The following is a 22,837-nucleotide window of genomic DNA, read 5'->3' on the forward strand; positions in this document are numbered from 1 at the left end:
GAGTTTCTCTGTGTAGCCCTGGCTGTCCTGGAACTCACTCTGTAGACGAGGCTGGCCTCAAACTCAGAGATCTGCCTACCTCTTCCTTGGGATAGCTGGGATTAAAGGTGTGTGCTGCCACTGCCCAGCTTGTTTACTTTTATTTTGTGTGTATAAGTATTTGTGTGCAGAGGCCTGAAGAAGGCATCATATCCCCTGGGTGTAGAGTTAGAGAGAGTTTTGAACCACCAGGTAGGGGCCAGGAACAGAATCCTGGTTCTCCATAGGACAGCACATGTTCCTAACCACTGAGCCATCTTCTCTAACTCCAAATCTGGGACTTCTTATTGTGTCATTTTAATTAATTACCTTTAAATGGCTAGCATAGCTAATGGTTACAATGTCGGGCAGTATTGACCCAGCCACATTTGGGACTTGGTTTTTTACTTCAGAGAGTGGCTGAAATGTTGGATTTTCTCTCACGAGGAGAGGAGACCGGAGTTGAGACCCTCTCTTCTGACGTTAGATTTGAGGAGTACTAGTAAAGGACACTGAGATATAAGATTTCTTTTGAAAAAAAAAGGGGGAGGGATGGTTGCTGGAGAGATGGCTCAGTGGCTAAGAGGTCCTGAGCTCAAATCTCAGCGTCCACATGGTGGCTCAGAACCATCTGTAATGGGATTCGATGCCCTCTTCTGGTCTGAAGACAGTTACAGTGTACTCATATATATAAAATAAACAAAATCTTTTTTTTTTTAAAAAAAGATTCCTTTTGAGTCAAGACCTTTGGGAGAAGAAAAACAGCTTGTACTACTAGGTGGGTGTGATGGTGCACGCCTTTAGTTGGAGCACTCAGGAGGCAGAGTCAGGTGGGTCTCTGTGAGTCTGAGGCCAGTCTTTTCTACAGGTCGAGTTCCAGGTCAGCCTACAGAGAAACTGCTTTGCAAAACCGAAAACAAAACACAAAGCATAGCTTGTATATGGATCTCTCTCTCTCTCTCTCTCTCTCTCTCTCTCTCTCTCTCTCTCTCTCTCTCTCTCTGTAGTGGTGGAAAGATGGTGCATACCTTTAATCCTGGTACTTGAGAGGCAGAGGCAGGTGGGTCTCTGAGTTCCAGGACAGCCTGGTCTACAAAACGTGAGTTCCAGGGCTACACAGAGAAACCCTGTCTCGAAACAAATAACACAAAAACCAAAAAAACAAAACAAAACAAAACATCAACAACAACAACAAAAAGCTGTACTTGCTCTCCCCTTCCCTGTGTCTCACTGTGCATGCACATGTAGACCCCACAAGGTCAATTCAGAAGACAGTACCAGGAGCTGCTGGAATACAGGGATTTGTGAACTGTCTGCCAGATCAGGACTGAACTTGGGTTCTCTGCAAGAACAGTAAGTGCTCTTCACTGCCCGGCCATCTCTCTAGCACCCTGTCCTCTTTAATGTTTTTCAAGATATTATTGGGGGTGGAGTGCACATGCTGTGGTGTATGTGTGGAAGTCAGAGGTCAACTGTGGGAGTCAGTTCTTTTCTTTTACCATGTGAGTTCCAGAGATCAAACTCAGGTCATGAGGCTCGGCAGAAGTGCTTTTGATGTTATCTAGGGGTGCAGGAACGGGCTCATGCTCTCTGATTAAAGGAAGACAGGAAAGAAGTGTCTTCATAAGTCTTGGGGCGTCCAGCAGAGTCATCACATGATATCCGGGAACTTGGTGTCCCCTCTTGGGATTTTTAGTCTCATTAGTAATAGAATTTAAGAAGAGACACAAACTGAAGCTTGGGCAGTTTAAAAGAAAAGTGCCGGGGCAGACAAGCAAGCTGTAAATCTTGCAGCTCCCTGGAGGAGGGGAATGGAGGCAATCAGCTGGCAGGACAGCTCCCTGGCAGCAGACAGCTACAAGGCTGGAAGAAGATCTTTGAGGAAGCATAAAACACCAGCTAAGGAGCCTAGGCATACTTAGGTCAGCAACAGAAAGAACAAGGGGAAAGAGGACACAAAAGGAATAGTTATAGTCACAACTCAGAAAGGAAGACAGAAGTAGCCAAACGTCCTTCCAGCTCCTACTGTCTGCACTAAGGGGTGGGATTCAGGGAAAGAAGAGCGTCTAATTGTAAAGTGAACCCTCCTTCCTAGGGGCGGCCCTCTACCCAGATTCCCGACCTGCCCCACAGGATTAAATCTTAAGGGTGGGGGAGACAAGAGCAGATCTCTTCCTGACATGGATCCTGTTCTTTATAGTAGCTTTCAGCTGTAGCACCAGGCCACCCTTCCTACTCTTTATTCGACCTATCATCATCTTTTTCAGTGGCCACTTTTCTGTGTATTTGCTTTTGTATGTAAAACGAAAGAAAAAACTGTATGCTTTCCTTCTACTAATCTTTTGATAAGAAGATTTATGCCTTTTATATGCATAAGTATTTTGCCTGCATGTATATATGTGGGTCACTGTGTGCCTGGTGCCTTTGGATGTCAGAAGATTTTTTGGTTGAAGTTATGGATGGTTGTGAGTCAACATGGATGCTGGGAAACCCTGGTTCCCTGAGAGAGCAGCCAGCACTGAGTCATCACTCCAGCCTCCAGTTCTTTCCTAATGCCAGTTTAACTTTTTGTTGTTGTTGTTAATTTGGCTTAGTTTTTTTTACTTTTTATTATTTTTGACCATGGTATCTGTGTAGCCCTGGTTGTCCTGAAACTCTCTGTAGGCCAGGCTGGCCCCAAATCATCACCACTCCTGGCTGCCAATTTAATTCTTGAGAGGTTTTATTTTTACTTATTGACTGTTTTCTTCCCCCTGGAAACATCTTTTTTTTTTTTTTTTTTTTTTTTTTTTTTTTTTTTTTTTTTTTTTTTTTTTGAGACAGGGTTTCTCTGTTTAGCCCTGGCTGTCCTGGAACTCACTCTGTAGACCAGGCTGGCCTCGAACTCAGAGATCCGCCTGCCTCTGCCTCCCAAGTGCTGGGATTAAAGGCGTGCGCCACCACCGCCCGGCTTGGAAACATCTTAAAAGCATATGGAATCCAGAGAATCAGTATTGGTTAAGAAATAATTGCTTTTAAGAGTTGACCAGGGGCTGGGCAGTGGTAGCACATGCCTTTAATCCCAGCACTTGGGAGGCAGAGACAGGTGAATTTCTGAGTTTGAGGCCAGCCTGGTCTACAGAGTGAGTTCCCGGACAGGCAGGGTTATACACACACACACACACACACACACACACACACACACACACACCAAAACAAAACAAAACAAAACAACCCTGTCTCGAAAAGAACAAAAGAAAATAAACAACAGAGTTGACCAGGTACCAGAAGCTCCAGAGAGTTCAAGGCTTGCCTAGTCTAGTACCAGGCCATCCACAAAACCAAATAAAAATAAAAAAGCCCAAGAACTGGCCAAACAAGACTTAGTGCAAATAAAAAAGTATATACGTTTAAACTAAGTTTTGTACAGTTCAAGAGTGACAACTGCTTTAGAAACACAACAGAAACCCTTTCCGGATGTGGAAGAAAAAGATCTAATACAACAGCAGTAACAACTAAAATTGCTAGAGCACAGTAGTGGCAGACAGAGCCTAAAACAGCCGATGCTGTTATCTAGGAGCTCCGTTAACATCCCAAGTTATCTTCTGTTTTTTAACACAATAAGTGGGAGCCTTACCGAAGCAAGGCCTCAAAAAATTGGTTTAAGACTCAGAGTTGTTCCTCTCCACGGAAATCTTTAGTAAAAGGCGAAAGATTTATACGATCTGAAGAGAAACCAGAGTATGCCCGCTGTAGGCTTAATGCATCTCTAGAGTAACAAAACCTCCTAACTGCATGATGGTGACTTGTAAATTCAAACCGCCGTTACGTACATAAATTTTTTTCATGATGTTTTGAAATAATATTTGTTTTTCGTTTTTAAAACTTCGAGTAATGGAAGTATTTTTTCAGTAAAGTATTTGCATTAGCTGCGGTGTGTTATGGGTATGTAAATGAGTCGAGTAATCGCCCTACCGATTGGCTCTGTTCCCGGGGACTTCCTACAGGGGGCGGGGCGGAGGTTTGCACCTCCTGCTCACCGTAGTGGCGGGGTTTGTACATCTGTACACTGGAATTTGGACATAGTTTCTTTTAAATAAAGGAGTTTTCCCATGGATTAGACGGCGAGGAACTGTAAAGGACGAAGATGTAACATAACGGACAGACTCCCTGTTCTGAGGGTGGGACTGGCACAGGAGCACAGAGGGTTTCAAAGGTGTTGGCAATGTGCTCTCCGCTCTTACTGAGAACAGTAGTTTTTGTAGTGAACCCAACGTAGATAAGACCTTGCATATTGAATGCAATGTTTTATCTCTGTACAGATTGGGGGGAAATGAAGTTTACCATTTCTAAATCAATGTGGCTGATCATTTCTGTACCAATTCAACATGCTAAACGAAGGTGGTTTTTCAAGACCGTGTTTCTCTGTGTGGCCCTGGCTATTGGAACCGGCTCTGTAGAACAGGCTGACCTCAAACTCAGAGATCAACCTGCCTACGTTTCCCAAGTGCTGGGATTAAAGGTGTGTCCCACTGGGCCCCACTTACAATTTTTTAAAAAGACTTTTTGTCTTGATATCTTGTAGTGTTTGTGGATAATATAGAATTTATTTTTAGTTTCATTAATTTTAAGTTATGTGTCTGTATGTGCCTTTGTGTGGGCATATTACCACATGTATGCAAGTGCTTTGGGAGGTCAGAAGAAGGCTTCAGAAGCCTTGGGACTGAAGTTACAGGCTATTATGAGCTGTGTCAAGTGGATGACTAGCAATTGCCTATAACTCCAGCCCTAGAGAGATTGGATGCCTCCAGCCTCATTAACTATCTACAATCATAAACACACATACACATACACACACACACACACACACACAATTTGAAATAATAAATATATGTGTGTGTTTTTATATTGCTTTTAATTTAATTTAAAAATAATTTTGAGACAGTCTTTTTGTGTATCCCTGACTGATGATCCTGGAACTCTCATAGATCTGGCTAGCTTGGAATTCAAGGAGATCCATTGCCTTTGCCTTCCAAGTGCTAGAATCAATGGCATGTGGTACCACAGTGGCTAACAATAATTTTAATGTGTTAGCTTACTAATGTATCTGAAAGAATTCTGTTCTCTGGTCTGGGAACATAGCTCAGCTGGCACAGTGTTTGTCTAACGTGCACAAAGCACTTCATAAAACAGCGGTTTGTAAAATTAAATATTTTTTTTAAAACATGCATGTAGTGAATTAATCCAGCAGATGTATTTCTTTACTCTTGCTAGTCTCCAATAACCACACAGAGAAACCAAGATATTTCAAGCTGCACCTCAATAGCTGGACAAAATTGATTTATATTAACCCCTATGCTAATCATGCTACCTCCCAGCCATGATCCCAATGAATACTTGCAGTTTAATATTGTTCTGTCACTCGCCTGCCCTCCCTCCCCCCACCCTCTCTCCTGCTCTCCTGTCTCCAAAAAAAGTGAGGGGAGGCTGGGAAATGGCTCCCTGAATAAGGGCACTGACCATCAAACCTGATGAACAGAGTCCAGTCTCCAGGACCCAGGGAAGGAGACTCCAATGAGTTGATCTCTGACCTTCTTGTGTGTGTGTGTGTGTGTGTGTGTGTATACACGTGTAGTTTTAAAAGGAACTTTACTGTGTAAATCTAATCTTTTTTTTTTTTTTAAGATTTATTTATTTTATACATATACAGATAGTGGTGAGCCTTCATCTGATTGTTGGGGATTGACTTTTAGGATCTCTGCTCGCTCCTGTCAGCCCTGCTCGCTCTGGCCCAAAGATTTATTTTTATTATAAATAAGTACACTTTAGCTGTCTTCAGATGCGGATCTCTTTATGGGTGGTTGTGAGCCACCATGTGGTTGCTGGGATTTGAACTCAGGACCTCCAGAAGAGAAGTTAGTGCTCTTACCGGCTGAGCCATCTCGCCAGCCCATAAATCTAATCTTTAAGGTGGCTTATGAGGTTCAGGTTTGGAGATGAGAAAGTTCTGATAATGTCAAAGGCTGCATAGTCTCTGGTGTTAAGCAGCCACGGTCCATTTCCTGTTTGACACGTGCTGAGGGATCTCTAGGGATCAGGACTGTTGTCTTAGCGGGCAGTCTTCCCTGGTTTTCTTAGTTCTTGACCCTCAGCCAGCAAGAAATGTCAGCCAGGTCCTGGGAGCGAGTGGCTTCTTTTCCTTCCATGTCCCCTGAACTTTTCCTGTCGTTTTTCCTGCCTTGTGTATATTATCTACCTTTTCTTGTAGTTTTCCCCAATTGAGTGATTGCTTTAGTGGTCACCTTTAAGTGCCAAATTTACAACCAGGCTCTGCTGCCAGGGCGCCTGCGCAACTTCGTGAAGTCTAAGGAGTACGCTGCCCTGCTTAGCTGCTGCCTTCAGGATGTTCTTAGTAACTTTATCAGCACCAGGATGGAATTAACGCCTGGTGACCGCTAAGCAAGAGCTTTGTGCGGAGCTGAAGAGCAGCCCTTCCTAGTGAGTCTTTAATGCCCCTGTACTTTCATTCTGCTCCAAGCTGCTCCGGGTTTCCGGTAAGAATTGTTTCAATGAAGACTCTTTCGCTCTGTTTCTGGGTTTCTGGATGTGAAGATGATCACTGGCTTTCTAGTTTACTTTTTTTTTTTTTTTTAAGTCAGGAACTCACTATGTAGTTCTTGGGGCTTAGAATTCTCCATGTAGTCCAAGCTGGCCTTGAATACATAGAGATCAATCTGCCCCTGTCTGCTTCCCACATACTGGGATTAAAGATGTGGACCTTAACACTATTTTGTTGTTGTTTTGGGGGATGAGGTCTTATGTAGACCACTATGCCACTTAACTCCTGATCGTCTCACTTCCAAGTTGGGTTGCTGCAGGCAGTGCCGTTGTGTCCAGATTAAAGTTTTAAGTGCATGGTCTGCCTTGACTTTGAGGTAGAAGTTGGAGTGTAGTCCTTTTTTTTTTTTTTTTTTTTTTAATTTCTAGAACAAACAGTAAAATTTGAGAGTTATTTCTCAGGTGGTTAATAATAGTAGTCTTTTCATGGAAACAGCCCTTTTATAGTCTTTAAAATATTTCTCCCAATTATTGGTGTGTGTATATATTATGTATGAACTTGTGTATGGACATACATGTGTCTTGGCATGTATGTAGAGATCAGGCACTGGCCTTCTCCTTCCCCCATGGGTTCTGGGAGTGGAACCCAGGACATCTGGCTTTCACTTCAAGTCCTTTTACCTACTGAGCCATCTTGGTTTTGAGGTTGTTTGTTTGTTTGTTTGTTGTGCCCTCCTCCTCTTCTTTTGATGTTTGTTTGTTTTATTGTTTTGTTTTGTTGTGTTTTTAAGATACACCCTGGCTGTCCTACAACTCCCTATGTAGATCAAGCTGGCCTCCAACTCAGAGATCTGCCCATCTCTGCCTCTAGAGTGTTGCTTGTTTGTTTGAACATTTATTTCTGTCTTTGTTTGGATCTCATTGCTATGAAGAAACACCATCACCAAGGCAACTTTTATAAAGGCAAATATGTAATTGGGGCTGGCTTACAGTTTCAGAGGTTCAGTCCATTAGCATCATGGTGGGAAGCATGGCAGTGTGCGGGTAGACGTGGTGCTGGAGGAGCCAAGGGTTCTGCATCTTGATCTGAAGGTAGCAAAGAGGAGACTGTCTTCTGCAGGAAACCAGAAGAAGGGTCTTTAATGAAGGCAGCCAGGAGGAAGCTCTCTTCCATACTGGGTGGAGCCTAAGGACTAGGAGACCTCAAAGCCCTATACTGTGACACACTTCCTCCAACAAGGCCACACCTCCTATAGTGCCACTCCCTCCTGATGCCTAAGCATTTAAACACATGAATTTATTCAAATCACCACATTTTTTTTGTTGGTTTTTTGTTTCTAAAATTTTTTTTTAATTTATTTTATGTATGTGAGCACGCTATCACTGTCTTCAGACACACCAGAAGAGGACATCGGATCCCATTACAGATGGTTGTGAGCCACCATGTGGTTACTGGGATTTGAACTCAGGATCTCTGGAAGAGCAGTCAGTACTCCTAACTGCTGAGACATCTCTCCAGCCCCCACCACCACAACTTTTATCTTTTACTTATATGTATGTGTGTTGAATGTCTGCTATATGTCCTCAAGCCCACAAAGGCCAAACAGATCCCCGCACCTGGAGTTTCAGGTGGTTGTGAGCAGCCTGGTATGGATGCTAAGAGGCAAACTGAGGTCTTTTAGAGGTACAGCAAGTGCCCTGGATGCTGGACCACCTCTCCCCAGCCCCTGCTTCTGTACTCTCTTATGCCATGCCATGTCTGTACTCGGTTTTCTGGTCTTGTTTTTATTTAATTCCTTATGTTTTCATTGGCTCTCTTCTGTTTCTTGAGTTTTTTTCTTCTTTACTTTTTTTTTTTTAAAGACTTATTTATTTATGGTTATATGTAAGTATACTGCAGCTGTTTTCAGACACACCAGAAGAGGGCATCAGATCTCATTACCGATGGTTGTGAGCCACCATGTGGTTGCTGGGATTTGAACTCAGGACCTTTGGTAAGGCAGTCAGTGCTCTTACCCACTGAGCCATCTCACCAGCCCTCCTTCTTTACTCTTGAAGCTGGAAGATTGGCTGCTGTCATCGTTATATGGGGTTAGATTGACTCAGAGTCTTCTGCATGAAAGGTGAGTGGTAGATCCTATATCCCAGTGGTAGCTTCAAGTTGAAGAGAGAAAAACAACATTTACAGGAGTTAGGGAGATGGTGTGATGGGTAAGAGTGCTCTCTGTAAGCATGAAGATCTGAGTTTGAATCCCAGCAGCTATGTAAAATGTGGGTTGTGGGCGTGGGGATCATCCCAGCACCATGGAGGTGTGCTGGCTGCCTGCTAAGTTCTAGGCTCAGTGAGGGACCCTGTCTCAAGGGGAAGAATGAAGTGTAATAGAGCAAGACACACCTTCTGTCCTTCTCTGGCCTTTGTGTGTGCATACGGGTGTTTGCATACATCACACACCTGTGCACACTCCATACAATTTACAATCTCTAGGAACAGTCCTAAGGACATACAGCATTTATTAAAGAATGTAGTAAAAGCGGGGCATGGCGGCTCACATCTGTAACCCCAGCATTCAGGAGACTGAGGCAGAAGGGTTGCTTTCAACTCTAGTTGCTCTGAATTATGAGTTTATAGCTGCTGCTTCCTCCTCCTTTCACTAGAGCATTTTGAAAGTATTTTATATTTTATTTTTAATTATGTGTGTGCACACATGAATGCATAAATGGGCACTCTTTAAAAGGATATAATTTTATTTGTGTCTGGGCATGTGTAGAGGGTCAACAGGGCATCCCTCTGAACTGGAGTTATAGGATCTCAGCTGGTCATTTTCATGCTGAGAATCTGAGTTCTTCACGATCACACGTCAAGTGCTCTAACCAGTGAGCAAGCTTTCCAGCTCCCCTACTAGTACATTTCTTACAGAGCAAGCGTACCATTGTCCTCACCGCATCTCCATAGTCCCCACTGGCCAGAGACTTTACCTACAGGGAGGAGACCAACAGCCTCCCGAAGGAACAGGCTTCATTTGTAACAGAGCATGGAGAAGCCTTGTGCAAACAGATTGGGATGTTGTGTAGCTCGAGGGTAGGGCACTTCTCCAGTATGATAGTGGCTTCGGGCTTAATCCCTAGCCAGGCAAATGGCAATGATAAAAAAACAACAGCAGCAGCAACAAGAGAAATAAAGTGGAGCAATCCTGGAGATTGTGTTGAAGGGCAATTGCAAGATTAACAATCTTACTGGTTTTATGGGTTAATCCATAGCCTGGGCATATTTCTAGGAAAGTAAACAGCTGGAGCCACAACATAGGAACGCCCACTCAGGAGACTATTCCTTCCAAGGAGGCTAAACAACTGAGCATCCCACAGTGTTGAGTGGATTTCAACATCTAGATGTTGTCAGGGACAAAGACAAAGGTGCTCCAAGCACTTGTAAAGCTGAGGCAGGAGGATTTGAACCCAGCCTTTTTTGAGTTTGAGTTCTAGGCCAGCCTATGCATTTTATGAGACCCTTTCTCATAAAAACCAAAACTCTGAAACAAAACAAAACATGAAAAGCAAAGAGAAGGGGCAGCAGGACTGACTGCAGAGTGCGCAGAGGTTGCATGTGACAGGCATGGCCTTCAAAGCCACTCTTATGAATAAGGAGCCAAAAGAAAGACAGGACTGTCAAATAAAATCAACCACTGGAGAAATTGTGTTGTTTTGTCTGAGGACAGCCTGGGCTACAAAGTAAAGCCACAAAGAAAATAAGTGAAGAGTTCATACATTGTTTTGCTGTTACTAGGCGTTGTGGCATTGTGGCGTTGTGGCATTGTGGCGTTGTAGCATTTGGCGAATGCTTTTACTCCCAGCCCCCAAACAAACTAACAAACAAAACAACAGCAACAACAACAACAAAAAACCCTGCTAGCTTTCCAGGAAGCCCAAAGAACTTCAAGTAGCATCAATGCAAAAGTTTATAAAGAAACACAGCATGACAAAAATATCAGGAGTCAAAGACCAGGAGAGAATTTTTTAAAAATTATTATTATTATTATCATCATCATCATCATCATCATCATCATCATCATTTGTTTGTTTGTTTGTTTTTCAACACAGGGTAGACCTGGCTGTTCTAGGATTTGTTCTGTAGACCAGGCTGGCCTCACACTCACAGAGATCAACCTGCCTCTACCTCCTGAGTGCTAGGATGAATACATTTTTAAAAGACATTTCTTTACTAGTACTAGTCTGTTTGTGTGTGTGTGTGTGTGTGTGTGTGTGTGAAAGACAGAGAAAGACAGAGAAAGAGACACCTAGAAAGGGACAGAGAGAGTTTATGTGCACCACATGTGTGCAGGAGCCCTTGGAGGCCAGAAGAGGGTATCAGATCTGAAACTAGGGTTTCAGGTAGTTAGGCGCCACTGCATGCTAGAACCTGATCCTCTCTCTGCAAAAGCAGCCAGTTCTTGTAACCACCTGAGCCATCTGGTGGAAATCTTGAAAGCAACATGAGAAAAACACACTTGTCACTAGGCAACCTGAGTAAAATTTACTGCTCTCCATCTCATTAATGTTCTTTCTTTTGTTTTTTCTGAGACAGGGTTTCTCCATGTAGTCCTGGCTGTCCTGGAACACACTCTGTAGACCAGGCTGGCCTCAAACTCAGAAACCTGCCTGCCTCTGCCTCCCAAGTGCTGGGATTAAAGGCGGGCACCACCACTGCCTGGTTTCATTAATATTCTTTAAAAGTACATTTATTATGCTTACCTGGCAGAATAGATGGTTAGAAGGTTTTCTCAGGGTGAGGGTCATGCAGTACACTTCAGAGGACACAGCAGCTACCTTAGGGTTCCAGGTGTTCCACGGGGCCCTAGGAGCCAGGGGCCCCAGGATTTGGGATGCTTGAGTGGTTTTATGAGGCCATAGGCTCTCAGACATTTTGGTGATTCCAGATCAGCCCAGGCCTTACAACATCTGTTATCACTTGGACTCCTGGTGGTGGTTTGCATCATTGCTTGTCCTGGGAAGCTCTATAGGGTCTGGGGAAATAGTTCTGCCTGCCTTCCCTTCCAAAATCTGATGAGCACAGAGCCAAGCTCCTTTTGGATCCCCAAGGAGGGGGGTTATTTCTCAGAGAGAGCAGGGTGAGTGTATGTGTATGTTTATTTATCTGATCAATGGGGTTTTTTGGGTAAAGTTTTGTTTTGGAATTTCTTTTTGTTTTGTTTTTGTTTTGTTTTGTTTTTCTTTTCTTTTTTTTTTTTTTTTTTTTGGTTTTTCGAGACAGGGTTTCTCTGAGTAGCCCTGGCTGTCCTGGAACTCACTCTGTAGACCAGGCTGGCCTCGAACTCAGAAATCCACCTGCCTTTGCCTCCCAAGTGCTGGGATTAAAGGCGTGCGTTACCACTGCCCGGCACGTGTGGAGTTTGTAAGGGGAGCTTTTGGACTAAGAATTCAGCACTGGCCTTAGATTTCTATGTGATCAGTAGGCCAAATTCTTTTTTTTTTGTCCTAGTGAGGTCTTAAGGAGGAAGAGGTAAACGGAATCTGTTCTGACATGTATTTATTTTATGTTTACATACGTTCACATGTGGGCCTTGGGGCAAGTGTGGAAGTCATAGGACAAACTGCTAGAATCAGTTCACTCCTAACCTGTGGGATCCCGGGACAGAACTCAGGTCGTGAGGACAGACAGCAAGTGCCTATACCGGTCCTGTTGCTGAGTCATCTTGGGGTCCGGTCTTTTCCCTTCCGCAGGGTTAGGTCATTGTTCTCTCAGCCCTCCAGTGCTGTTTTCCCGACTTCCTGTTAGAGGCCTTCGAAGGAGGAGGATCCTGGGAAATCTGAGGTCAGACATTTGAGCAATTCAGAAAATTCCGGAGGCTGTAAGGTAGAGAGGAAGGACTCTGGGTCGGCTACAGTGTCTTGAGAAAGTATTGTGTCACTCCGACCCTCAGTTTTCTCTGGGTGTCAAGTGACTCCTTCGGGGTAACTGTCAGCTCCAGAGGAAACCGATTTATTCAACAGGTGGCAATTCCCAAGGTGAAAGAGGCTGGCTCAACCCGTAGAGCCAGGACAAAGACAATTCCCCGGGGCGGGTCCCAGATCGGTTTCCACCCGGGGCGAGGATAATTGGCAGCGGCATGGGCACCTTTGCCTCGCACCCTGGGCAGCCGGGATCCTCGGAGACCTGTGGGCGGGCGCAGGCTGAACTAGGGCGCGGGAAGGGGCGGGCCTGGGCCGGGTGGGCGGAGCGGCGTGCGAGCGGCGGGCGGGGAGGTAGGCCGTGGCTACGGGCAGTGTGGGGCGGGCAGGCCCGATCGGCCGGGGTCCCCGGGGTGCTACCCCGCCGGGTACAATAGCAACAACTCCAGACCGGGGACTCCGGGACTGGCTGGACCCGAGAGGCGGGCGACTCTCCCAGATCCGGTGTTTCTCCGCACTGAGCGACGGAGCCCCAGTGTCCTGCAGAGGACGCTCGCCGGCGCGTTCTCACCACTGTCAATTTGTTACCCCTTTGCCTAGCTCCACCCACGGGCTGGGAAACCTGGCAGCAGACCGTCCACGGCCCCTCGGGCCCAGGCCCAGCGCTGCTCCTCCTTGTCTCCTCCCGGCCACGCGCCACGAGTCCGGGATGCAGCTCTCCAACAGGGCGGCAGCCAGGGAGGCGGCGAGCCGCGACGTGCTGGCCGCGGACCTTCGCTGCAGCCTCTTCGCCTCGGCGCTGCAAAGCTACAAGCGGGACTCGGTGCTGCGGCCCTTCCCCGCCTCCTACGCCCGCCACGACTCTAAGGACTTCGAGGCCCTGGTGAGTCCGTCCTCCTCCACCGTTGCTCGCCTCATCCTGGGCCAAGTGGCCTTGTGGAACGGCAGGCAGGAGCAGCTCCATCCGCGTTAGAAAACACGCCAGTTCCCTGCGCTTCCCACCTAGCCTGGCCTTGGGGAAGGTTCCCATCAGCAAGAACACTCTTAAACACTGGTGTAGACACACTGCCAAGTCATTTGGTGGCTGCTTCCTTTTGTCAGTGACTGACTCCCAGGAGTGATGTGAGGAATAGCTACGTAGTCCTCCACAAACCGCTCAAGTGTGGCCCTAAAGGGGCGTTGATCTGAACCAGCTGTTCTGCCTAGATAAGAAATTGTCCCTCCCTTTGCAACTAGTTAGACTTTGCCCTTCAGATGAACTTACATATGAACAGTTCTCATATAAACTGTCACGCAGTGCACATAGGCGTTGTTACTTTCTGATGATTTATAATTCTGAGACCTGGGATTGATTACAGGTTTCAGCACTACACATGGCCTATAAGGCATATAATTTCTTTAAGACTTAGGGTCAGTATTCCACATGTCAGCTGTCCATGTAATCCAGATATTTGGAATTATCTGGAAAGATATAGCTTGCCAAAATTGATTCAGTGAAGAAAATAGAAAGTCTCCAGTAGTGGTGGTGTGCACCCACAATCTCAGCGCTCAGAAGGATTGAGGCAGGAGCACAAAGTTGAGGCTAGCCTGGGCTACAAAAAGAAACAGGCAAACAAACCTTTGAACCTACCTACTTTATTGACAAGTTCTATTTCAAATATGGGAATAATACATAATTGTAGTTTCATAGAAATTCTTCCAAAATATTGGAAATGTGGTTAGATATGGTGGTAGGTGGTGTTTGTAATCCCAGCCCCGGGAAGGTGGAAACAGTAGAATCAGTCATAGTTCAAGGTCAGCCTCAGCAATATATTGAGTTTCTGTATAGCCTAGATTACATAAAACTATCTCCAACAAAACAAGAAAGGGGGAAAGAAAAAGGTTGGAATATCCTTGGTATTAAATCTGATAAAGGTAATACAAGAAAAGGAAATTATTGAGCAACTCCCGAATATAAATGCAAAAATCCAGGGTTTGGGAGATGCCTCAAAACTTACAAGCACTGGCTGCCCTTCCAGGGGACACAGCTTCAATTCCTGGCTCAAACAAGGTGATTCACAACCATCTAAATCCAGTTCCAGGGGATCTAAGACTCTCTTCTGGTCTCTGCCAGCACCAGGAACACACATGGTACACGGGCATACATCCAGGCAAAACACCCATTTGCATTAAAAATACACAGTTTTAAAAAAATGCAAAACTCCACCACAAAATACTAGGACCCCCAACACAACGTATAATAAAAGGTAATTCATCATGACCAGTTTAAGTCCGTGCCAGGAGGGCATCACGTTTTCCATGTTAGGAAATCAACTAATGTAACCAACATGCTAGGTTGGTTACAACTAATGTAACCAACCATGTTATCTGATGAAAGACTCCTTCAGGGTGGACTCGGAGTAACTCCCACCATTTCTGATGGGGTCGTGAGCCCTGGGTTCCCTCTTTGCTTTCATTCCTTGGAGGTCAGGCAACAAACAAAGGCGGTTCTCTGGCTGCACCTGGCCCTGATAGTCCTGGCCATGTTTTAAGGGTCCCTCAGGTCTTCACCACACTGCCTCTGGAGGTCCGGCTACAGGAAGTGGGACGAAACAGGCTTCTGCAAGCTCTCGCACTTTTTTAAGTTAGTGGTGTAAGGGACTTGAACAGAATACACGTGACCACAGATGTTTATAGGTCAAGTGACTTCAAAGGCTGATTTTCAGAGATCAAGCCCAGTCTGAATCTCACTTTCTGGATCACTTTGTGGCTGAAGAAGGAAACTTGGGAAGCTGGGTTTGTTTTTGTTTTTGTTTTTGTTGTTGTTTTTGGTTTTTTGGTTTTTTCGAGACAGGGTTTCTCTGTGTAGCTGTGGCTGTCCTGGAACTCACTCTGTAGACCAGGCTGGCCACGAACTCAGAAATCCACCTGCCTCTGCCTCCTAAGTGCTGGAATTAAAGGCATGTGCCACCACTGCCCTGCTTGTTTTGTTTTTTAAATCTCTCATTTTTCGAGCCGAAAGCATTTGAGAAATAATATGAGCATTTGCCACTTCTGGCCATTTACAATGACTTTCTCCCCAAGCCTAGGTGTTTTTACAGGTGCAGTAGCTCTGAACCATTAGTGCCCTAGTTTAAATTACTTTATTGACGATTGCTAGAGAACCCCTTTGATGGACCAAGTCCCTGGCAGTTAGGCATGGTCTGGTCTTATCCTGCCATGGTCCACGGTCCCCGGTCCCCAAAGCCCTCCATTATCTCTTAGATGCCTTGTTTTGAGAATGTTCCTACCTCACCAGTTCTTTGATTTTTACACTGAGAATTCTTCGTATTCTCTGGGCCTGGCCTGGGAGGCACTTGCCCAGATTTGAGGCATCTAACTGAGTGTGTGCTGACTGCCCAGGCCAAGAGTCTCTGACCTTGTTCCTTGGCACGAGGGTTGCATAAATCCTTATCTGGCCAGAGAATCTCTAGCACTCTTGGGATTTCCTGGCCCTTTAACTTTTATCTCCAAACTTACTTTGTCACTTGACAACAGACCTTGACACTGGCTGTCACGACTGTCAAGCTTTTATGTGTTCTCTTCCTGTAGAAAATACTAGACCGTGGTTTTCTGTTAGACCACAGATCCTTGTCGGGGTGAGAGGTGGCTGGTGGTGGCTTCTCCGAACTGACTCCAGGGCTAACTATGCTCAGGGTGTTTGGGACCTGAATCAACACCAGTGTCCCTGTCAGCAGCACCTTGGTGCTTGTTAGAATTGCAGCTGCAGACAGGACCTGCTGGGCTCTGCTGTGGGTAAAAGCGCTTGCTGCTGGGCTCTGTGGGTGAAAGCGCTTGCTGCTGGGCTCTGTGGGTAAAAGCGCTTGCTGCTGGGCTCTGTGGGTGAAAGCGCTTGCTGCACGGCCTGAGGACTTGGTTTGACCCCTGGAACTCGCAGTGGCAGGAGAGAACTGACTCCTGCAAGTTGTCCTCTGACTTCCACAGTCACTGTGGCACCTATATGGGCGCGGGCACACACACACACACACACACACACACACACAACAGGAGGCAGAGCAGGCTGACCTCTGTGAATTCAAAGACAGTTTGTCATGAGTTCCAGACCAGCCAGTTAGACTCTGTCTTGGAAAAATTAACTAACTAATTAATTAATTAAAGTACATTATTCAGAAACAAAAGCCTTGCCTAAGCTTGCTGCTGTTCTCAGTCCCCTGTAGCTTTTCTGCTCTGCCCAGGGCACTCCGCCTTTAAGACTCAGAGGAAAGTTTATCTTCTTCTGTGCCCTACTTGCAGCGATCCGTCCCCTACCATGGGGGCATTTTATTTATTTATTTTGCATGTGTTTGTGTGTGTGCATTCGACTGTGTGTGCGGGCTCATGTGTGTGCTTGAGTTGGTGTGGAGACAGGAAGCTGATATCTGGGGGAGGTCTTCCTCCATCTCTGTCTATTTATTGAGGCAGATTTCTCGCTGGATCTGGAGCTTGCTGGTTCCAGCTAGTCTAGCTGGCTTGAGTGCTGGGATTATAGCTGGCTTCTACACCTGTCAGCTTTTTAGCAGGGATTTTAGGGATTCAAACTCTGGTCCTTGTGCTTGCATAGCAAACACTATCCACTGAGCTATCACCCCAGGCCCCCACCCCACCCCTCTGCCCCTTTAGTGTGATTCTGAGGATCAAACCCCAGCAGTTAGCATTTGCTGGGCAAGCACTCTGTCAGCTGAGCTGCATGCCCAGTATGTGCTGGTGTTCTTTTAAAGCCACACTGGCCTGGAATTTGGAATCCTCCTGCTCCAGACTTCTGAGTACTGGGTTCACAAGTGTGCATTACTATGCCTGCTTCTTTCATAACGTTAAAAAATGGCTCTCACAAGCTGGGCAGTGTTGGCGCACACCTTTAATCCCAGCGCTTGGGAGGCAGAGGCAGGTGGATTTCTGAGTTTGAGGCCAGCCTGGTCTACAGAGTGAGTTCCAGGACAGCCAGGGCTATACAGAGAAAACCTGCCTCAAAAAAAAAAAAAAAAAAAAAAAAAAAAAAAAAAAAAAAAAAAAAAAAAAAAGGCTCTCACAAACAGTGCCACAGTAAAACACCCTTCTATGCTAATAATTTTTCGAATTTCTCGTTGTCTTCTTGAGATGAACTCTTGAGACATGGCATTGTTGGCTCAGAGACTAGCGAAGCCTGAGAGGAAGGCCTTTGCTGCTCGTTTCCAGGTTAGACACTGGCTACGGACCTTTGCTGGGGTCAATCACTCTTTCCAGGCTCTCAGTCTCGTCGGACATTGAAGGCACTATAGGCAGCTGTAAAACAGCCCAGGCGTCAGGGTGTCATCCTTACAGCAGACGTTTAACTGATCAGTACGGCTCTGGAATTGGAATTATTCTTCGTGTTGGTAGATCATATATGCATTTTAATTTTCCTATCAGTTGATTTGAGGATTTCCACAAGGGCTCAGGTGCCAAGTAAGGAGGAAATTATAGCACTTAAATTTGGTCCAGTCTAATAAAAATGCTTTGGGTCAATCCTTAATTTTTTTTTCCAAATCTAAGTTCTTTTGGTTTTTTGTTTGTTTGTTTGCTTCTTTTCTTTTCTTTTCTTTTTTCTTTTTTGGTTTTTTTGAGACAGGGTTTCTCTGTATAGCCCTGGCTGTCCTGGAACTCACTCTGTAGACCAGGCTGGCCTCGAACTCAGAAATCCACTTGCTTCTGCTTCTCAAGTGCTAGGATTAAAGGCGTGTGCCACCACTGCCCAACAGTTTTTTTGTTTTTGTTTTTTAAGATTTATTTACTGTATGTATGTGAGTGTACTGTAGCTGTCTTCAGACACACCAGAAGAGGGCATCAGATCCCATTACAGATGGTTGTAAGCCACCATGTGGTTGCTGGGATTTGAACTCAGGACCTCTGGAAAGGCAATCCGTGCTCTTAACTGCTGAGCCATCTCTCCAGCCCCCAAGACTTGATATTTTTCAGTGTGGTTCGTAGCCTTTCAGATTCACTGCACCTTTCAGTGTTGAGGATCAAACTCAAGATACCATACTCAGGTATCAGCCATCCTAGTAAGTTCACTGGTTCAAGGGCACATACATTTGTATGGTTCAAAGGTCAGCGGACAGAAAACAGGCAGATGTTGGTTCTCTCCTTCCACCATGTGGGTCTCAGGGATGGAACTCAGGTGGTCAGGCTTGTCACCTAGTACTAACAGCCATAAGTTGACTCATATCCTGTTGCCTGAGAATCAGGGATGCTCAAAACTAGCACCAAAGAAGGCATTTCTAAAGAGCTGCCTGTACCTGGAACCACCCTGTAGTTATTTATTTACTTATTTATTTATTTAGATTTGTTTATTTATGTATATGAGTGCTTTATCTGCATGTATGCTTGCATGCCAGAAGAGGGAATCAGATCCCACTATAGATGGTTGTGAACCACCATATGCTTGCTGGGAATTGGACTCAGGACCTCTGGAAGAGCAGCCTGTGCTGTTAGCCTCTGAGCCATCTCTCCAGCCCTGCCATCTCCTTCTTACTTCACCTAGCCTTTCATCTCTTTTCTCCCTCCCTCTCCCTGTACCTTTCTTTCATTGAGAAATGCTGGGATGAAGGCATTCACCATCATGCTCACCCCATCCACTTGCTTTCTTACCCCCCCCCCACACACACCCCATCCATTGTGAGTTAATCTAGAGTGTCGTGTTGTAGGCGTGTGTTAGGCCTGGCACACCGGTATGGAGTTGCTCAGCCTTGCCTGGCAGCCCTCCATGCCCGCTGTTCCTCCCCTCACTGTTGCAGGTGCCATTGCAGGTGCCTTTGGCTCATGGTGCAACACTGTCCCCCACACTCCCTCATCCCCTCTGGCACTTTCCTAGACAATTCCTTTTTCCAGGTGTTTTCTTGCCTGCTGCATCTCGTCAGGGCAACAGCAACTGCCGCCTGCACCTGAGCAGTTCCAGTTTTGCCTGGTGATGAGCAATACCTGTGGTAGCATCTGCAGACAGATTGCTGGGCCTGCAATCCAGGAGCTGGTGGTAAAGCATCCTCTGGCCTTCCTTGCCCTTCAAAGCCAGGAGGCTGGGCTGCCTCTTTCTGGCTCATCCGGCCTCGCGCCCCCCCTCATCCCCCCTCGCTCTTTGCTGGTTACCTAGACTTCCTGTCTCCCATCCCAAGCTCTCAGCTCTGCCCCACTGCCCCCTGCCCCCGCCTGCAGCTGTCTCTGCAGTTGGATCTCTCCTCAGTCTCCGGAGCAGAGTCTGCAGAAGTGTGGGTTGTTAAAGCCAGGCGTGGGGATGCAATCTTAGCTTGTGGGGGGCTGAGGCAGGAGAGTTACAGGTCACTTCTGCTAAAGACCGAGACTGTCTTGGACAAACACACAAATGTAGACTGTTAGCAGATAGGATGTGTTGTTGTCTTGCTTTCTAAAAATTAGGGACCCAGAAAAAAAAATAAAAACAAACCTCTACATTCTTTCTTTTTTTCCTTTTTTTTTTCTTCTTTTTAATTTTTTTAGACAGAAATTCACTGTGTAGCCCAGGCTAGCCTCCTACTTGAGAGCCTCGTGCCATATTACTCTGTGTTCAAGTAATTAATTCATCTCTTTCCTTTGTCTTCAATTTAAAAAAAAAATGATTTATTTTTATTTGTGTGTGAGAGAGAATGTACGCCTTGTGTGTTCAGGTGTCAGGTCCCCCGGTGCTGGGATTACAGGCAGTGCAAGCCACCTGATATGGGTGCTGGGAACTAAACCTAGGTCCTCTGCAAGAGTGGGACATGCTCTTAACTACTGTACTTTTTTTTTCATTCATAGGAAAATAAAATCTTTATTTTCATTAGTTAAAAGTTCAAATAATGATATATTTTGAGTAAGAGTGGAAAAACTTAACAACAGTATTAACTACTGTACTCTTTCTAGCCCTTTGGTTTCCCTTTAAACCAGGAATTCCGAGACTTTGCAGCTGGAGCTGGTGGGAGGCTGACAGACCTTTTGGGAGGCCAGGATCTTGGGTGCAGTAGTCTTTAAGGCTTGCTTTCCCCCAGGCCCTTCCTCCTGCACTCGTTTTCTACCTTTTCTATCCCAGGAGATGTTAGGGCCCAGGATGCCCCTTTTGTGTGCCTGACTGTTCATTCCTGTGAGTGTCCGCTTGCTCTGCCTCTCACGGTCCTCCCATCAGCCCTCTTCCACACATCCTCCTGGCGGTGAGCTCCTTCCATACCAGCCCTCCCTCCTGAACACTTAATCTCTTCTACCCAGGAACTGGCAAACACATCCAGCCAGGATCTATGGCTTAGATCTCTTGCCCACATGGATGCTTTCTGTCTCCTGCTCCATCCCTTACTGTACACAGTGTACTTCTTTCCCTCTGCCATTGACAGCCCTAAGGCAGAGCCAGTAGCTGTCTGGGTTGTATTATCTGGGGAGCAGAGTAGGGGTTACATGATTGCTTAGCTTCCCAAGCAGCAAAGTCTACCCCAATTCTTCCCTTGCAAAGATACTCAGGCTATCACTAAACAATTCTGTTTATTCAGTAGAAGAATGTTGATGCTAGGGAGACTTAAGTCCTGGCTACCAGGCTTCATGCATCCTTGCCCCACCATGGAATGACTAGCTCTGTGACCTAGGCAAGGTACTCAGAACTCCAAGCTTCAGTATTCTTGCCTTTGAAATGAGTTGTTTTGTTTGTTTGTTTAAAGAAAGATTTAAGATTTTTTAAAGAAAAATTTAAAGATTTTTTTAAAAAGACAGTACACTGTAGCTGTCTTCAGACTCACCAGAAGAGGGCGTCAGATCCCATTACAGATGGCTGTGAGCCACCATGTGGTTGCTGGGAATTGAACTCAGGACCTCTAGAAGAGCAGACAGTGCTCTTAACCACTGAGCCATTTCTCCAGCTTCTGAGTTGTTGTGGTTAATATTGTCTTAGTTAGGGTTTTACTGCTGTGAATAGACACCATGACCAAGGCAACTTTTATAAACAACAACATTTAATTGGGGCTGGCTTACAGGTTTAGAGGCTCAGTCTGGTATTATCAAGGTGGGAACATGGCAGCATTCAGACAAACATGGCACAGGAGGAGCTGAGAGTTCTACATCTTTATCTGAAGGCCGCCAAGGGCCTAACCCCACAGTGGCACACTTCCTCCAACAAGGCCACACCCACTCAAACAAGGCCACACCTCCTAATAATGCCACTCCCTGGGGCCAAACGTTCAAACCACCACTACAATTACTACTACTACTACTACTACTACTACTACTACTACTACTACTACTACTACTACTATTTTAAACAGGGTTTCTTTGTCTAGCCCTGGCAGTCTTGGAACTCACTCTGTAGACCAGGCTATTCTCACACTCACAGAGCTCTGCCTGCCTTTGCCTCTAGAGTACTGGGATTAAAGGCCTAACTAGAATGAATTATTATTGAAAGAAGGATACAGCACTCACTTGGTAGAGTGCTTGCCTGGTTTTCAGGAAGCCCTGCGTTCCACGCCAGCGTCATGTAAACCTGGCATGGTAGCATGCACCTGTAATCCTTGCACATGAGAGTATGATGCTTGAGCCTAACCTTATCTACATAGTGAGTTCTAGGATATCCTGAACTATATATTGAGACACTATTGCTTCAAATATCATGTAGGTTATTGATACACTAAAACAAATCCTTGCCATGTAGCCTTGGCTCTCATGGAACTCCTGATATAGATCAGGCTGGCCCTGCCTGTGTGGTCTTCCTGCCTCCTAAGTGCAGGTATGTGCCACCCCACCCAGCTCATTTTTGATGTTGGTGCTCATATGAAATTCCCATGTAACTGGGCAGATTGCATTTTATCTGGCAATCTTTCATGTGTATTTTCATTTCAAAGGTCCTACCACAGTGTAGACAGAGAGACTGACTTAATAGAGCAGAATAATATGGAAAGTGCCATAGGCCATATTAGAAGAGTGTGGGCAGATGGAGAGCCTGGGAGGCAAGGCACAGCTGGGGTCCTCTCTGCAAGAGAGCCTGGTAGATGACTTCCTGTGGGGAGCTGGGGTGGGGCCTGTGTCCAGATTGGAGCTGGTAAGAGTCTCTACCATTTGGTCGAAGCCCTTAAAAGAGGTCTAACTACTGCTCTTTTGTGGGGCTTTCTGAGCCCAGATCTGGGCAGTGGATAGGGCTGTGTCTCACAAGATGAGGTGAGAGAGCAGGAATGCTGGCGAGTCAAGGAAGTGGCTGAGCGCTCTGGGCTAGGGAATATGTAATAGAGAAACAAACAAACTGACTATGAACCCAGAAGATAGGAGGGAGTCAAGTGTCCTTCATTTTTTTTTTTTAAAGATTTTTCCCGCTGGGCGGCGGTGGCACATGCCTTTAATCCTAGCACTTGGGAGGCAGAGGCAGGCGGATTTCTGAGTTCAAGGCCAG

The 22,837-nt window shown here is 45.8% G+C and overlaps 1 protein-coding gene, 1 long non-coding RNA gene and 1 other non-coding gene across 5 annotated transcripts in view; 1 reads left to right on the forward strand and 2 right to left on the reverse strand.

The window, feature by feature from the left end:
- Nucleotides 1–3,626: 3,626 nt before the first annotated feature.
- On the reverse strand, nucleotides 3,627–3,742 carry LOC116073989. The gene has a single exon (XR_004111985.1). It is a non-coding gene; the product is annotated as a U5 spliceosomal RNA (small nuclear RNA).
- An 8,338-nt stretch (nucleotides 3,743–12,080) lies between these two features.
- Nucleotides 12,081–12,855, reverse strand: LOC116072497. The gene is made up of 2 exons (XR_004111486.1): nucleotides 12,686–12,855; nucleotides 12,081–12,417 (listed from the first exon to the last, which is right to left on the reverse strand). It is a non-coding gene; the product is annotated as an uncharacterized LOC116072497 (long non-coding RNA).
- The window catches only part of Parp16 (poly(ADP-ribose) polymerase family member 16), a 23,656-nt gene continuing 13,182 nt past the window's right edge, over nucleotides 12,364–22,837 (forward strand). The window contains exons 1-2 of one of the 3 annotated variants that reach the window (XM_031343966.1): nucleotides 12,364–12,382; nucleotides 13,060–13,342. In XM_031343966.1, the coding sequence (XP_031199826.1) occupies nucleotides 13,169–13,342 (174 nt within the window). In that variant the 5' untranslated portion in view covers nucleotides 12,364–12,382; nucleotides 13,060–13,168. Of the gene's footprint in view, nucleotides 12,383–12,404; nucleotides 12,577–12,773; nucleotides 12,814–13,059; nucleotides 13,343–22,837 lie in introns of those variants that run through there. The other 2 variants (XM_031343964.1, XM_031343965.1) reach the window with 2 other exon arrangements.

The sequence above is a fragment of the Mastomys coucha genome, unplaced genomic scaffold, assembly GCF_008632895.1.
Source record: "Mastomys coucha isolate ucsf_1 unplaced genomic scaffold, UCSF_Mcou_1 pScaffold23, whole genome shotgun sequence".
NCBI classification, from domain to species: Eukaryota; Metazoa; Chordata; class Mammalia; order Rodentia; family Muridae; genus Mastomys; species Mastomys coucha.